Consider the following 17,925-nt stretch of genomic DNA (forward strand, 5'->3'; position numbering starts at 1 on the left):
CGCTCTCTCTCTTTCAAAACAGTCCGAACACGTGCCGCCACAGGCCAACATCCATTTACTGTCCAACTTCAAACCCACAGAACCAACTTTTCATCTTCCTCATTTATTCATTCAACTGCCGTTTTCTGGAACAACCTTCCTTCATACGTATTTCCTGAAAATTACAATCTACAGAAGTTCAAGTCCAATGTCAACAAATATCTTCTTTCGTCTTCTCAATCTCCAACCCAAGCACGGTTCTAAGTACAATAGGTTCTAATACCTCTCGTGTTTGGGGTTCACATAAAAAAAAAAAAAAAAAAAAATTAGAAAACCCATGGGGAAAAAAATCAGGAAATACACCAATTTAAGAAAGGAGGTCAAAGAGATGTGGCATATGCAACAAGTAACGACTCCGATCATCGTGTCAACCACAGGTCAAAGACCCTACATAACAGCCTAGCAGCAATAGGTCTCCCAGCGAACACCTACAAGGAACTCCAGAAAGTCTCAACCCTGAACACCTGTAGGATTGTCAGAGAGTTACTCGACCAACAGTAACACCAGACATAACAACAACCATCCTGTGTACTTGGTAGCAATACCCGTCACGAGGTGGAACCCCCAGTCAGGGATAAATAATATGAGCAATAATAATAATAATAATAATAATAATCTCCTACATATTCTTAAAATTTGATCTGAATTGGACTGCAAACGAAAAAGTTATAAATGGATGGCACTTATAATTTCAGTTACAGCCATTTTTGTTAAAAGATGACTATTATATATAAATACCCCGTCTATCAGACAAAAGCAGTTCCTAGAGTTCAGAAGACTTGGATACGAGAATTTGGGAAAAGGACACAAAGGAGGAGTTCTCTTTGTCTGGTTTTCGAGTCCGCCCTTTGTTGTAATTCGGCTCGTTTTGGTGCATTCTACCCGTCATCCCTCCTCTCAATGATTGGCCCTGAATCAGATAACTTTGAGTCCTCAATAGCAACTGTCAATGTTTTTGCATCAGACTGTAAACACAAGTCACTGGTGGGACACAGACTTTTGAACCGGTTTCGCATAAAGGTCTTCTAAGTAGTATCTGCCTTATGGTCTACTTTCCCATTTTTGAAAGTGGGTAACTACTTTCCGCCATGACCCATTACTTAAGGTGTAGTTAACGCACCGGGCACTTGAATGAAGCTACTAATTTTATGGCAAATATCAGTATGCATTTTTAATTACTTAACTTGAGATTCCTCATTTTGTTATTTTTGCATGTTAATAAAGCTCTCTCTCTCTCTCTCTCTCTCTCTCTCTCTCTCTCTCTCTCTCTCTCTCTCTCTCTCTCTCTCTCTAACGGAAAAACCATGATTAGGGTAATCAATTTTTCACGAATAAAATTCGACACTAAACGATTTCTGAGTAGGAAAAAATCAGAACAAAACACACTCTAAAGATGAAAAAAGAAAAAAAAAAAAAAATCGCGGGACAAAACGCAAGTTGAGACATTGCCATGACCAATCTATACGATCCAAGGTGGCATAATCTTTAACTCCCAGGCTTCTCTAGCATACAAAAATCTAATTTTATATATTTTATATTTGGTTCAAGTAAAATTTTCAATCCGTTAACCGTGGAAACACAAAAATCTTAAACTAGTTACAATTATCATGTTTTATATAAGAAAAAGAGCTGTAGGAACAAAAATCAAAATACATTTTATTTAAAATATAACCCTATTCACATCTATTAGTTGTTCTTCACCTAGATCTTAGTTTTATTTAGATTTCCTCCTCTCACCCGGTGGAAAAGGCCGGGGTTCGAATTCAGTTGATGACGCGAGGAACTTTTATTCACTCCGTGGCTGAGTAGTTGGTCTTATGCGTAGATAACAAGATTTTCCCCCGGAACCCGGGGTTTTTCGTCCAGCAAAGCAGGAAAATCGACCAGAGAACACGCAATTTACAGCCGTAACATATATGAAATAACTTTCTCGGTGACCCTAATAAATAGTTTCCCCTTGATAGAGCCGGGTTCGGTTCGAGTCCTTCCTTGGCGGGAGCAAATGCTTGTTCATCACGCTGGGAGACCATCAGAATAATAATTAATTAATTAATTAAAAAATAACATTGCAAAATTTGCTTCAGCGGACCTATCTCCACTAAGATCGAAGTGATGGTGGATGCAGATAGTTACGCCATCTGGGGTTGCTTCCAGATGGTGCCACTATCTTCCTCAATAGCCTTCTCCAAGCACTTCCTCAATAGCCTGCTCCAAGCACTTCCTCAATAGCTTGCTCCAAGCACTAACGCCACCACTGTACTCAAGCTGAAGCTAAACAGGTTCACCCCCCATAGATGGATGCTGTCGAAGGGAAGTAATCAACATACTGCATCGAGCGTGACGCAGAATGAAGTCTCTCCCCTTCAGGCTTTAGGCACAGAGGTCGGTCTGAAAAGTCGGGACAGTCTCCCGAGGAAGACAGTGGAGCAAATGGCCCTGTTCCCTGTATGGCTACCACAAAGAAAGGGCAAGACCATCCAACCAGCCAACTGGAAGTGCTTCCTGTGCAGCTGCAGTGGTGACCACCCAGGAAGAAAGAAAAAGCCAACGCATGAAGTGGAGTGTCGAAATGAATACGTTCATTACGTAAACATACTACGAAATAACCAAGCTAGATATGACAATGTACAGGAGGAGACTATATTCCATATTCGCTGTTCAAGTCACCGAACAGCGAATAGAAGACAAGAGAAGGACCACCGTCACGAAAAGCTTGATAGCTCCTACAATATTGGAAAAAATCAAGCACGATGTGAGCGACCAACTACAAAGAAAAAAAGAATATGAACAACATCGAACCAGAGAAGAAAGAAGGAATACAACTCAGAGCAGCTGAAGTGGAAATAGAGCAGAGATCATGATATCTATAATAGAAGACGGGTAGAAGAAAGCACTGATAGAATTCGAGGGTATGAACCCCACAGAGTACCCACGCCATACCGAAGCAGAGGCCCAATAGAATCACGTGAAAAGTCACAGACCATGTCAATCGACAAGTAATACCATATTACCTTAACAGCAGTCAAACCAAAAAGCCTTCTACATGAGTATTGGACAAAAGAAGAAAGTTGGTAACAGATCACCCGAGCAGAAGACAATCGAGGAGGTCTGAGGAAACATATAGAGCAGCAGAGCCGGATTTAAACTTGTTGTGACCCTAAGTTATAACATGTATGAGGCCCCTCGCCGGTTCAAAATATTAAAATGACAATATTAAAAAGAATTTTTAAGGTGGAGCGAGACCCCTTGTAATATGAGGCCCTAAGCTGTAACTTGTTTAGCTTATGTGTAAATCTGGCCCTGTGGAGCAGTGAGGTAAGACATAACAGCCGAGCTTCCTGGATCGAGCTAGAATGGAAGAAAACCAAGGCCATACAAGAGATGACAGAATGGGAAATTCATGAAGAAGTAAAACAGACGATGAGTAAGTCCCACAATTGATGAATCTCAGGAATAAATAACATCCACCTGGTACAAGATGTTCACTTGCACACCTAAAATGGTGGATTTAAGTTCCAGCTGTGTTGTACTACACTCAGGTTATAGAAAATGCAAAAGATCTGGGGGTAATTTATAACCCCCAATGAGGGGTTATGAATCCAAATTGAGGAAAGATGGTTGCAGGATAGATGTGCGGAAATTTGCCTTCAGCCAACGTGTAGTTGATTGATTGAATAAACTTCTGTCTGCTGTTGTGGAAGCGAATAATTTTTTTATTTTATTTTTTTTTTTTATGTGAACCCCAAACACGAGAGGTATTAGAACCTATAGTACTTAGTACCGTGCTTGGGTGGGAGGTTGAGAGGACGAAAGAAGATATTTGTTGACATTGGACTTTAACTTCTGTAGATTGTAATTTTCAGGAAATACGTATGAAGGAAGGTTGTTCCAGAAAACGGCAGTTGAATGAATAAATGAGGAAGATGAAAAGTTGGTTCTGTGGGTTTGAAGTTGGACAGTAAATGGATGTTGGCTGGTGGCGGCACGTGTTCGGACTGTTTTGAAAGAGAGAGCGGGAATTATAGAAGCCAATTCAGAAGAACAGTGCCCATGGAAGTATCTGTAGAAGATGCATGCAGCAGAAACAGTACGTCTATGAGAAAGCGAGTGGAGAGACTCTGTTAGAGATGATTTTTTTTTTTTTTTTTTTTTTTTGATTTGGTAGTTGTTGGCGCATCGGCTTCTGTGGCCATATTGCACCTCCCAAGGTTTTTGCAGTACTTTGATCCAAGCCCGAGGCGGGAATCGAACCCGCGACCTTTGGGTTGCCGGGCAGGTACTTTACCCACTCGGCTAGCCCGGTCGGCCGTTAGAGATGAATCATTAATTAACCTAACTGCCCTCTTCTGAATGGAATCAAGAAGCCTGAGAGAGGTTTTGGGGGCACCACCCCAGATGTGGGAACAATATTCCATGGCAGGGCGGATTTGCGATTTATACAATTTAAATAAATTCAAGGAAGAACTAGTCAAATTATTTTAAGGGGTGTCGGAATTTTTTTTTTTTAACTAATGCTGTATCAGTTTGCTTTCTTTCATCATTTGCCGTTACTAATACTACCCCTATCACTTATGTTCAATTAAACCTCGTATTTTGACAATGTTAGGTTAAAAAAATAATAATAAAATAAAAATAGATCGATTTTGAAGAACCCGCAGAGGGCCGTTTTCTTTACCAAGACTTCTCACTAAATAAGAAATTAATCTAGTTGGCAAGTAACCGAGTTTTGATAAAAGAGGAACTACATATCCAATCCAAGGAAACCTAACTCATATGTATATTATTAGTTCTTTATTTACAAGGCAATGTACACTCCTAATAACATTTCATTTTTGGAATATGACTTTAAACATTTAATAACGGTTATTCGCAATTACATAAAGCTGTAAATTCGTACAGATGTATGAGGCGCTAGCCTCGGGTCTCACCATAGACGGGGTGCGGTCTCGCATGGCCTCTGTAATCTCAAATTTTTAAAGCGATTTCTGTTTTTTAACTTCCTGATCTAAATAGGGCTCACTTGTACCTACCATGTAAACAAAGACAGGTGAAATTTACTGCAAGTGTGGATGACTCATATCTGCGAAAGAACAAATTGATTTCCAGAATAAAGGAAAATCACTCTCTCCTAATTCTCTAATAATCGCCGTAGCCTAGTGGTCACGGCGATTATTAGCGCGGGTGCATAAGTACACGTGCCTTGAGTGACCAGGGTTCAAGCCCGTGACTTCTGAATACGGTGCTGTTTCTTGTATTATGTCTATCTTATGAACTCCTCTGACCATTTGGTCGTCCCGGAGTATAAAAAGAAAATGTATGTATGTATAATAGGGTGTAACAGTTGACCACGGCTTATCCGTGTAGGGAATATGCCTTAATCTTTTCCACTGGCTGTGAACATAAGAAAGCAGCTGACCAGCGCGACTTCTCGGTACACTGTGTGACAGTTGGTTGCAAATGTGTTACGGACACCACTAAATTGTGGAGTGTCCCTTTAGAGCTTAATTTGTGCATTCTACAGTAGCGATTCTATTGCCTAAAGACCAGAGGTGCGAACAATGCATGACACAGAGTTTAGTTCAGCACTGTTCTTTATAAAAAGAATACAATGATATAAACCAGTAAAACGTATTTAATAGATAATACAATAAAATACAATAGAAGCTTTCGAGAAGTTGCGTCTCTTTATCAACTAATTTGACTAAATTTTGAATACAACGTATATAGCCGTGCGTGCAGTGAGGCGTGTTATTCATTCAAGCTGGTTTCCTATTGTTGTCGCATGGACATGCGCTGTTTTACTCCACCGTTTGTCGAGTTGTAATATGGTTGTCTCTAGGTTGTTTCTCAAGCCTTTGCAGCGGTTTATGGCCTTCGGATTGTTCAATATGGCAAGTGACTCTAGCCATAGGCGGTGTCGAAAGTGTTGTGAGTGGTCTACTATTTCGCAGTCATTTGGGATTGAGATCGTGGTGGGTGGCCCAAAAATACTGTTATATTGTTGTAATAATATTGTAATAATAATTATAATATTGTTATAATACTGTTCTTTATATTTCGCAGTATTACAGCATTTGTGTTTAAACAGATCGGTAAAAATAATTTTTTTTTTCTGATTATATTTATATATGCAAGTGTTTTTTTTTTTTTTGTTTTTTTTTTTAACTCTGGTATCTTTAAAGGGGGGGGGCGCAAAACCTTAGCGCCTCGGGTACCGAGAAGTGTAAGTACGGTCCTGGGTAGTAGAATAGTACTGTAAACGACTTTTGTTTACAGTACTATTCTACTACAAAGGCATATTTGTGAGAAGTCTAACAGTGAAGGACATCTTTATTATATGACAAAAAGTGAGATTGTTGCGATCATCTAACGAAAGCATTTTCTGTAGTCAGAAAATTTACCCGTTCTGAAGCGGGTAATTAAATATAAGCTGGCTTTTATTTTTCCTTTTAAACTTTGGCTGCTTAGAATGCAATAAGGAAACGAGATAAAAGCTAACTGCCTTCTTACCACACACCTCTGCATTATCGATTTTACTGCAATATGCACACTTAGTTGTCCATGGCTGCAGCAAACATATTTGCTCTTTCCCAAGTTGATGAAAGTTACCACAGAGACCAATAACTTCGCCCGAAACTGTTGGTAAATGTGTCCGTTTGACCAAACTTTCTAATATAGGAGCCGGTCAACCCTGTTCACTCAGTCCATGTATGAAGAAAGAGAGATAGGCAGATAGTTAGATAGAGAGCGAACGAGAGAGAGAGAGGTAGAGAGAAAATGTCGGGGGGGGGGCATAGTTAGATACACAGATATAAAGTCTCGTAGCCTCTGGTAAAAATATCAACCTAGAAGATAACAATGGCAAACTTGGCACCCTGATGTCAACAAGCTGATTTTCATCATGTCAACCAGCCGTAATTTGCCAACTCTTAAATTATTTTGAGACGACAAGACTCCATAATAAATACCGAAAGTTTATATGAGCGTTTTTAAATGGTTGTGAAGAACTTATTTATTCAAATATGAGCAGAATTACATTAAGCAATACAATTAACTTTTATATATATATATATATATATATATATATATATATATATATATATATATATATATATATACAATAAAGTTGAATTCAGAATGAAATAATAAAAAAATACACAAAGAAATACACAAAAATAACTAAAAGAAAGAAAAAGTTTGATGCAAACTTTGAAGGTTGGTACATAGATCAGGTATTTCATCAGGGAACTACACCTGATTATGTACCAAATTACTGCGTTTCTGTACAAACTTATGATTATGGAGGAAAGTTTAAAAGTTATGGTTATGGAGAAAGCATTTAAAAATTTTTAATATTAAAAGGAGGGAGAAAATGATAGATCCTCCAAAAACATAAAAAACAGACTCTTGCAAGGTAGCCCCAACGCAGTGTATATAATTAAATTAAGGAAATTAAAGTATAAAAAAATGACAATGAATACCTGGAATTCATGTATATAACCTCATGTCGACGTAGATAAATACATTAAATACATTATAAAGATAAATATATTACAAAATAATAAAAAGGCCCGTAGTTGAGACGCTGCAGATCGGAGTTGCTGTTCCAACAGAAACCATAGATGCTCGATGGGATTGATGTCTGCGGAATTTGGAGGCCAGGGCAATACCTCAAAGTCTTCCTCATGTTCTGCGAACCAGTCTCGAACAATCCGGGCAGTGTGGCATGGCGCATTATCCTGCTGAAAGATGGCACCGCCAGAGGGGAAGATCGTTGCCATGAAAGGGTGTACCTGATCAGCAATGATGTTTAGGATAAGGTGTAAGGTGTATTTAGTGTCAGACGGCACCAGGGGTTCCCACTCCCCATCTCCGCGTAGTTTTCATTGTGGGTGTACCAGTTCACTGGAAATGCCAGAGATTTAAAAGCGTATGGATATTGTATATGTTTAGTGTCGTGTACCGTTGTTCATCTGGTCTTTTAGCCGCTGAGGCCCAACGTTGCCCCACCTTCTCCCCGTGGAGGCAAACTAGGAACCCAGTAATTTTAGTTTCACTCTGGCAGGTCCTGCCACCTAATTTCCTGAGATTTCAGTGGCTAGGCCCTAAAAAAATAATAATAAATAAATAAAATAAATTTAAAAAATAATAAAAAATAAAAACTAAATTAAAAATAATAATAAAAAATAAAAAATAAATATATTCTTATATTGTATTTATATTGTACGTATATATGTGTATATACAAATACATAAATGAAGATCGATGCAATAAAGCATCATATGTTTACGAGTATAAGTATTCTATATAATATTGGTGTGAATACACCATAGAAAACTTTTAAACGAAAAAACTACGTTTGTAGTTTGAAGGGGCATCATTTTATCTGTATCTCATATTGTGCTCCTCCTCCGACGAAGGGCCAACAAGCCTTGAAACTGTGCCGTCTGGGTGGTGGTACCCACTGATAATAAATAACAATAGTCTCTTTTAGTGAAGCGTTACTTATTCGAGGTAGTGCAATACATGGCAACTCGTTGTGAAGGAGGAGCACAATATGAGATACAGATAAAATGATGCCCCTTCAAACTACAAACGTAGTTTTTTCGTTTAAGAGTTTTCTATGGTGTATATACACCAATATTATATAGAATACAAATACATGTATACACACACGTACATGTATACACACAACGTGCATACACATACCAGCGTCAATCGTGGGGGGTTGATGTCTGTTGAGTTGATAGACCGGGACGTGGGCGAAGATATTTTGGATGTGTTTAAATTTAGGTGTGTGGGTCTTCGCTAGAGTGAAGATAGAGAGTGGGGGAGCTGAAGACTGGGGGGACAAAGACAGAAGTATGGGGCCAATATGGAAGACAGCCCCAAGTTTCAGTGGGGCATATCCATGCCCCACCAGAGTAGAAATGAGGGTGGGGGATGAGAGAATCGCTCCCCGGGAAGTAGGGTTTAAAGGTGAAGGGGGCTAATGACCTCTTCAGGCTGCCGTAAGACTTTGGGAGCTAGACTGCGGTTTGTTGTCTCTATTCCTGTCCACTTGATTCAGGTTGGGACACTCATTGGGCAAGCCTCGTCCTTTTTTTTTTTTTTTTTTTTTTTTACCCTTCTTCTTCACTCCACCACCTCATTGACTGTTCCACTTCCAAGTACGTTATGGCAATCTTTATCGATTTTGAGGGCGCTTTTGATACTTTATGGTGGGAGAGTGAACTCCGTTCCAATCACTGCTCTCTTCAGCTTTATAAACTTGTTAGAAACTACTTTCCCGATCGCACCGTCACCGTCATCACTAAAAGTACGAAGATTCACAGATCTGTCTCCCGTGGTTGCCCCCAAGGATCAATTTTGGGTCCCTTGATTTGGAACCTAGTTCTCGATGATTGGCTACTTAGGACGACTGAATATCAAAATGTGCAACAACTTGCGTATGCAGATGACATTATCATTTTAGTGAATGGAAACTCAAGATCTGAATTAGAACTCTATGCCAATAAAGTACTTTTGGAACTATCGTCCTGGTCCTCTAAGAACAAATTAAAATTATCCCCAACGAAATCGAAGATCATGATTTTTAAACACAAATTAGACTATCGCAGACCACCAGTTGTAAAACTTGACAAGAAATCACTTCCTTTTTCGGAAGTGATTTCGGAAGTGACTTGTCCGAAGCACCAAATTATTAGGAGTCATCATCGACGACCGCTTTTCCTTTACTGAGCATATTCAACATCTGTCCGTCAAAGTTAAGAGTTTTACCGCAATGCTGCTCCAAATTACCAGACAAGACTGGGGATTGAACACTAAAACCCTACATCTATTTTATGATGCTCCCATAATACCAATTACAACCTATGCTGGCCTTTGGTTTAGACGCACTGCACTTAAAACTTACAAACTTAGTTATCCACTATTCAACGTTGTTTTCTCCTTAGCCTACTTCACGTGTGCCGAACAGTATCAGCTCCAGCTTTACAGACTCTTTCAGGCACTATACCACTTGATCTGCATGTTGTGTTTAAAGGGCTTTGCTTTTACATCCGCAAAGGCATTTCTACGGAATTTCAGGGAATCATTGTTAACCCTCAGGCTGATCCCAAAACTGAGCGAACTAGATGCTGGAATTTGTTAGTGAACACCTGGCAGAATAGATGGAATTCTACCGAAAAAGGAGCTATCACCAAAAACTTCGTTCCCGACGTAACTGCACTACTCTCATCATCCACCAGAAAATGGTTTTCACCCTCACTGTTTATGGTTCGCCTAACGTAAAACTCTACCAATTCAGACTTTCCAATACAGTCTCCTGTCAATGTGGGCTACCGGAAGACTCTCCTCACGTACTTTTTGAATGCTCCATTTACGAGGATCTAAGACTGGCTCTTAAGGCAACAGTACCAAACTCGTGTCCCGGAGGTGAGAAGATACTCATTTCTGTCCACAATTTCCAGGCCCTTCAAACCTTCTGCAATGCTGCTTTTAATCGCAGGAAGGCTCTCAACCTCAATGTTAATTCAAGAAATTAAACTGAAAACACATCATAAATCATAATACAACTGTGCGCTGCCTCGTCGTCCTGATGACTTCATATACAAAATTGTTGTGGTTTTCAAGAACACGCAAAGATTTTAACAGATGCTGCACTTTTCTGACTCATCCTTTATCAAGACTCTCTTCAACTAAATCCTTCCTCTACTCAGTGATGCCGTCATCGACCAGAGACTTCTGACACCACTCCAGATTAACAGAATTCAGAATTATATCAGAACTTATTCCTGCCGATCATGATTGAATGACATTATTATTTCTGTTTGACAATACACCTTTTTTCTTTGTGGACCACTTTTGGCAGCACTGCATAAAGACGTGGCCAAGAAATGGACAAAGATTTTATTTTATTTTTTTTATATATATTTTTCTTTATTATTATTTTTCCTTTTTTATTTATTAATTATTATTATTATTATTTTTTTTGACTTTATGCTATTCTCATCCTTATTTCTTCGTCTTCTGCTGTCCTGTCTCCTGGGAATGTGTGTGTGTGTGTGTGTGTGTGTGTGTGTGTGTGTGTGTGTGTGTGTGTGTGTGTGTGTGTGTGTGTGTGTGTGTGTGTGTGTGTGTGTGTGTGTGTGTGTGTGTGTGCGCGCTGTTGCCGGCTTGCTGGCACGGGGTTCTTTTGAATAGCTCCAAACCCTCTTTGGACATTCAGTACGTGACTGTTGAGGTTGGCCATGGTTCATGCGTAGTTGTGGCCTACCTCCCCGTGTAGACGGACACTGGGCAGGCTTTCCAGGTGATCGCCTGCCTGGTGACAAAACGGCCAGAAACAACTAAACAACACAACAACACACACACACACTGCACGAACATAACGTCACACACATTTCTTGCCTGTTACAGTGCTCTGCAACCATCACAGTGTACAAAGACGGAGTTGAACTTTCGTTCAGGTGTCGTCCTACATAAGATACTATACATGTCTACATGGCTACCCTTCTTCTTTTCTTTATCCCTTTTTTCCTTTCTTTTCCGTTCATTTTCTTTTCTTTATCCCTTTTTTCCTTTCTTTTCCATTCATTTTATTTTCTTTATCCCTTTTTTCCTTTCTTTTCCGTTCATTTTCTTTTCTTCCACAGTTTTCTTTTCCAGGGGTTGTCTCTGTCTTATGCGATTTGTTTATGATACTGTACTATCAGTCTCTATGTATGGCAATTAACACTTTCTCCTTGTGAAGAGGTCCTGTGCGTACTGGGAAAGCGCTGGGTACTCCTCTTCCGTGTTAATGAAGTGATGTTGAAGTCCTTTGGGGGAGGTAATGGATTTTCGTGATGAGGGTGCATCTGAGATCTTCGTATTGTGGGCAGTCGTAAAGCAGTTGTTTCCAGTTTTCGACCTCCCCACACGTGCAATTGCATCATCAGCAGGCCGAAGCCGAACAGTTTCTGGTTGAAGGGTCCATGTCCTGTGAGTAACGAGGTCAGGTGCAAGCCCGGGTTGCTTTGGGTATATTTCGATCACTCAAAAGAATTTACCAGTGATCTCGCCTTTTGTCGTCTCTGTCCATCTTTGCTGCCACTCCTGAAGGAGGTTGGTCTGTAGTCTGGCTCTTTCCGTTTTTTCACTTCTTGCTGGGTTGATTGTGAAGTCCTGATGATTTGCGGCCACTCCCTTTGAGGGCATGTAGAGCAGTACTGCTTTCACAGCTTCTAAATTCAGGGGGAGCGCTCCAGGAAACACCTGCAGTGCAGGTGTGCTTACCGTGCAGCAAGCTCGTGTGGTTGTCAATAGGATGGTCCTATGTGTCATGTCAGGATTTTCTTGTTGGTTACTAATGATGTTTTGGTGTACCATACTGCAGCTGCGTAGGTTATTCCTGGGATGAAGGTCTTATAATATAGCATTAGGGTTCGTTTTTTCAATCCCCAGTCCTTCCTTGTAATCCTAGCCACTAGGGCTGTGTATCTTCTTATTTTCATATGTATTTTAGGTGGGGTATGAAGAATACAAGATACTACACCAACCAACAATAGTAATATCAAAAAATACTTTATTTCTGTTCCATATGTTGAACAGTGGCACAAACAGCTTAACAGATTCTTAACAGATACCAAAAAATTAGAGCGTAGGGGCGGACGTAAACAGATACTCGTATTCAGGAAAGAAGACCAATATCTCATAACCATAAATCGTGTGCAGTAAGCGGATTGATCAGTGTCAACAATGGTTAACATAAATATAAACATTAGGACAGTCTACATCTGTCTCCCGTCTGCACCAATCAGCTGTCAAATTTGCACCCTATACCAAGCTACGCTGCACTTTAAACCAAATACGTAGGCTTTAGTGACGCTATTGAATCTTATCTTATATGATTTCAATTATTATTATTCACTTTTGAAGCTGTTTTCGAAACATCTCACGCTTACCAGGGTAAGTTATTATTTTTATGCTCAGTTCCACCAATGAGACTTAAATTTTAAGCTAGACTTAAACAAAAAACTGCACATCAAAATTGACTCAACACTCAATAACTTCTTTGCCGTTTCGATACGATATTGTCAATTAAAACACTTTAAGTTACATTGGTGCAACTGGCCATTTTAATCAATTTAGGCGTGAAGTTTCACATACCTACTTAAAAAAATCTAATGTTCATTTTTTTTCTCTATAATTTAAATATTTAAAGATCACTTGGTCAATGTAATTTGATACACCATGTAGGTATTACTAATATAATTATTGAAATAGTAATTATTTACCCTTATCTTACAGTCTTTTTTTTTTAAATGGGGGGGTTGTTAGACCATTTTTATTTATAGAAAAAAAATGTAATTATTTTTTTTTTATTAAAGGGATGTTAAATAATTTTTTGTAGTGGTTTCGTTCTGGGTTACCGAATTTTCAATAAAGTGTTTTATTCTTAGTGTTAAAAATAAAATAATACGGCTGAAACTTTTATGGTAAAACATGCATACTTTTACAGTTATCATTCTTTTTTTACTTTACTCCATAAATTACAGATGTCTGGCCATGTATATAAATAGCTTAGCGGTGCAGAAAAACGAAAAAAAGTAAGGGAAACCACCGAAAAATTAAACAAAATGCAGAAGATAGATAATTTTTTCCAACGACAACCGCAAGCCAATCCACGTAATGTACCAGCTGAATTGAGTGAAGATCGCTCTGCTTCATTAGATCTGGCGAGAACAAATTACGATCAAGACCATCAAGTTATGGAAAATGAAGCAGTAAGTCAAGAAAAACTCATTTGATCCCTCAGCTATTTCGCAACAGTATCCAACAGACCGTGCAAATTTTTCAGAAAATATTTCTGATGCAGACAAACGTATGATAATAGCTTCAGGTCCATGCCAACCTAAAGGTCCCTTTCCGATTACTGTACAAAATAATAGGTCGAGGTCATTTTCTGAATTTTATTATAGTAAAACAACAAAAGCTGGTCTTAAAGTACAAGTTACGTGGCTATGTTATTCTCAAAAATCAGATTTTGTGTATTGGGAACCATGTTGGTTATTTGGAGATCGGATAAACGGCATATCTGACTGGAAAAATTTATCTAAAAAAATTAAAAGACACGAAGCTTCCTCTATTCACATTTCTGCTTGTATAACATACGATCTTTGGCGCACAAATAAAACAATTGATGCTGATTTAGTAACCAGTATAACTAAAGAAAAATATTTCTGGAGACAAGTTTTGAAACGCATTATTCATGTTACATTAGTATTAAGCAGTTGCAGCGTGGCATTCAGAGGTCACCGAGAAAATCTGAATGATAAAAATATAAAAAGTGGAATTTTTTTGTCTATAATTGAGCTCCTATCAAACTATGATCCCATATTAAAGGAATTAATTTCAAAACGTAATTACCAGTCAACATATTTGAGTCCAACTATTGAAAACGAAATTATTTGTCTTTTATCTGAGAAAGTCAAAAATGTTATTATTGATGAAATAAAGTCTGCGCTGTTTTTCTCCGTAATCATGGACACTACCCAGGATGTCACAAAAACTGATCATATGAGTCAAATATTTCGTAATGTTATTGTGAAAACAGAAAATGATATACCATCAGAAATCATTATAAATGAGCGATTTTTGGGATTTTATAGTATAAAAGATCAATCAGCTAGCAAAGTTACATTATTTACTGTATAGAATCCAAAGGACTAGATTTACAGAACTGCCGAGGTCAAGGATATGATGGTGCCGCAACAATGAGTGGGGAATATAGAGGTGTGCAATCAAGAATATTACAAAAAGTTCCAAATGCCTACTATGTTCATTGCGCGGCACATAACTTAAACTTAGTAATTAATGATGCTGTGAAAAAAAGTAGCTGGCGTGTCTTTATTTTATGACATAATTGAAAATATTTACTCATTTTTTGCGGATAGTATTGTACGATGGGATCTATTGAATCAGAAACAGAATGTAGATGCAAATGATAGCGCTAGCGCTATATCAGCAACTGCTCTAAAGAAATTGTGTCCAACGCTTGGACACAATTTCTTTAGAGTAGTTGCAACAACGCTTGGTCATCAAGATTTGATTGTTTACTAGCATTGCGCTATAGATTTACAGATGTCCTAAAAACGTTAACAAAAATAATATTAGTGTCTAAAAAAAAGACGAAATATGCCAGACAATTGGCTTGCAAAAAAAATGGAAACGTTAGAATTTGTTTTCCTTTTGGTATTAAATTACAAAATATTGGAATCAATTATTTAACTTCAAAGTTACTGCAACAAAAAAAAATCTAGATCTCGGTCAGGCAATGTGTCATTTAGAGGCATCTTTAAATTCTATGGTTTCGCTAAGAGATAATTATGAAGAAAGTAAAAGTTTTGCGTTTTCTTTAGCAAGATCTTGGGGAATAAATTTAAATTTTAGTAACAAACGCAATAGGAAAGTTAAAAAAATGTTTGAAGATTTAGCTCAAGACGAACGATTTCACGATTCTGAAAGACGGTTTAAAGTTGATATATAATATTCAACAATAGACATTGTGATACATCAATTAAAATCTAGATTTCTTAATACAAAAAATGTTGTAGATAGTTTTAAAATTTTGAAACCAGAAACATTCATTTTTTAGCGACGAAGCTCTGCAACAAGTGGCTGTAGAATTTCAAAATCGATACAATAAAGATATTTCTGATTACTTTCCACAGCAGCTATTAAATTTAAGATCATCTTTAGGACAAGAAATTTCAAAAATTAATTCAATTCGGAACTTGTGCAACCTTATTTTAATTAAAAACACGTCGTTATCTGCATTTGTTACAGACGTTATAACGGCATGTTTTATATGCTTGACCTTTCCGGTTACTGTGGCTGGTGCTGAAAGGAATTTTTGAAAATTAAAACATATCGTGGATTAATAAGGACCAGTGTTGAATCCGGAGCGTTTGCACCGGGGGGGATGGGAGAGAGTATGTAAACTTCGGAGGTTACATGTAGTATTTTTTATTATTTAATATTTACAACATATGCATATGTTATAAACAAATCTGTATATTTATATTTATACATAATATGCATAAATATATTCATATATATATATATATATATATGTATGTATAAATATACAGATTATGAATGTTATAATAAGAAAATATGAGAAAACAAAATATGAAATAAAAGGAAATATTTATTATTTAACATCTAAATACTAATAGTCAGTTCACAAAAACCACATTACTTAATAATAATAATCACAGTTTAATTATATGAAAATCAGATTAAAATTCACAAAAATATATATACAAATTATAACCAAAAATGCAGGTACTGTATTGTAATAATCTTATTCTTCTTTGCTTTTTCTTTGCGTGTGTATCAATCACTTCATTTTTTATTTTTCCGATAACTCATTCGGGCCCTCTAAGCTTATTTTCATGCAATCTTGCAATATTACAGTACAACTGCATATATAATAAAAAAGGTTTATAAAATGCATTGTTTATGGGCTGCGACCAAACCGTCTTGTTTGCGGTATACAAAGGCAGAATTAGCCACAAGTAGACTCTTGCTGTGGAAAAAAAAAAATAATAAAAAATTTAAAAAATAAAGGGAATGTGAAAACCATAAAGTGAAATTGACGATGATTGCATATTAGTGGCTGCAGTAGATTCCCATGAAAGCCGCGGGACACTTTATAATTACAATAGCATCTGTCAGGAACCAATTCAGGCGAACCTATTCGCGGCCGTTTGTGTGAAACACTTATCAAGAGATAGTTCGTGTGAAAATGAAGTGAAATCAAAAAAGGGAAAGTAAACCTGAAACCCATAAAAAGAAAATGCGGACACTTGAAATAGTGACTTTTAGTTACAATTTGTGCAGCCAGAAATATTGCTATTTAATTATTTTGAAAATTTTGTGTCTTTTTAATTTTAGTGATTTATTTTCGCAGTATACCGCCCAGATGTGTATTGCTAAAAAAATAGTACCGGAACGCTCATCGAAAATAGTTACCTACGCTTTTTTCATCTGCAAAAATAAATAAGTCAAAGATTAGAATATTTGTTCAGTATTTATTTATAACTGTTAAATAAAAATTTAAAAAGTAAAAAACAAAGACAAAAAATCAGACAAGAAAAAAACGAAAACAAAAACTCCAAAATAATATAAAAATTACTGTTCAAAAAAATCATAGAAATTTCCATACAGGATCGATTACGTATTCTTGTGTGACTGCCCTTTTTGTTTGTTGGTCAACAGCAGAACGATGAGACCGAAACCAAGTTCGGACGTAAAAATTTGGATTCCATAATTCTAGTGGTGGACCATGTAGTTTAATAAACAACAACGTTTTCGACAAGAATACGGGATATTTTCTCAGTTAATATTAAATTCATATTGCTGAAGCCACGCTCGCATTCAGAAGAACTGCAAGTTATAATTTTGGAATAAGTTTTTAAATGTTCCAAATCTGTGGGCACGCTACGACCACCATTAGCTAAATAATCCCTGTAGTCATTCAAACATTTTGTGAAAGATAAATTAAAACGTTTACGGAGAGATTCTATTTCAATTTCTCCAAATCCAAGACCAATTTCAGATGGCCATTCACATTGTTCAAGAATTCGCAACTCTTTTATAATGTTTGAAGTTGAAATTTCTTCAAAAAATTCAGTAGAATCTGTACTAACGCTCACCCTATGCTTCACATTATTAATAATACTGTTTAGAAATTGATTTCTATGAATTAATGTTACTTTGTTATTGTCCGTCAATGTTACTGAAAATAATTGCATTTTTTCAATAGCATCTGAGACGTCTAACAACTTTTTTTCCTCTTTGAGGATCTTTTAAAAATTCCAAGTAACGAATTGTACG

The 17,925-nt window shown here is 37.3% G+C and overlaps 1 protein-coding gene across 1 annotated transcript; it reads left to right on the forward strand.

Moving 5' to 3' along the window:
* The first annotated feature begins 13,908 nt into the window (after positions 1 to 13,908).
* On the forward strand, positions 13,909 to 14,739 carry LOC150088180 (uncharacterized). The gene has a single exon (XM_090370060.1). The coding sequence runs from the start codon at positions 13,909 to 13,911 to the stop codon at positions 14,737 to 14,739; it is 831 nt and encodes a 276-aa protein (XP_090226186.1).
* Positions 14,740 to 17,925: the final 3,186 nt, after the last annotated feature.

The sequence above is a fragment of the Mastigoproctus giganteus genome, chromosome 3, assembly GCF_048544385.1.
Source record: "Mastigoproctus giganteus isolate SK-2022 chromosome 3, ASM4854438v1, whole genome shotgun sequence".
Classification (NCBI taxonomy): domain Eukaryota; kingdom Metazoa; phylum Arthropoda; class Arachnida; order Uropygi; family Thelyphonidae; genus Mastigoproctus; species Mastigoproctus giganteus.

Excerpts from the sequence above, each read along its gene's own strand:
- LOC150088180 (XM_090370060.1), top strand. The coding sequence starts at position 13,909 with ATGATAATAGCTTCAGGTCCATGCCAACCTAAAGGTCCCTTTCCGATT.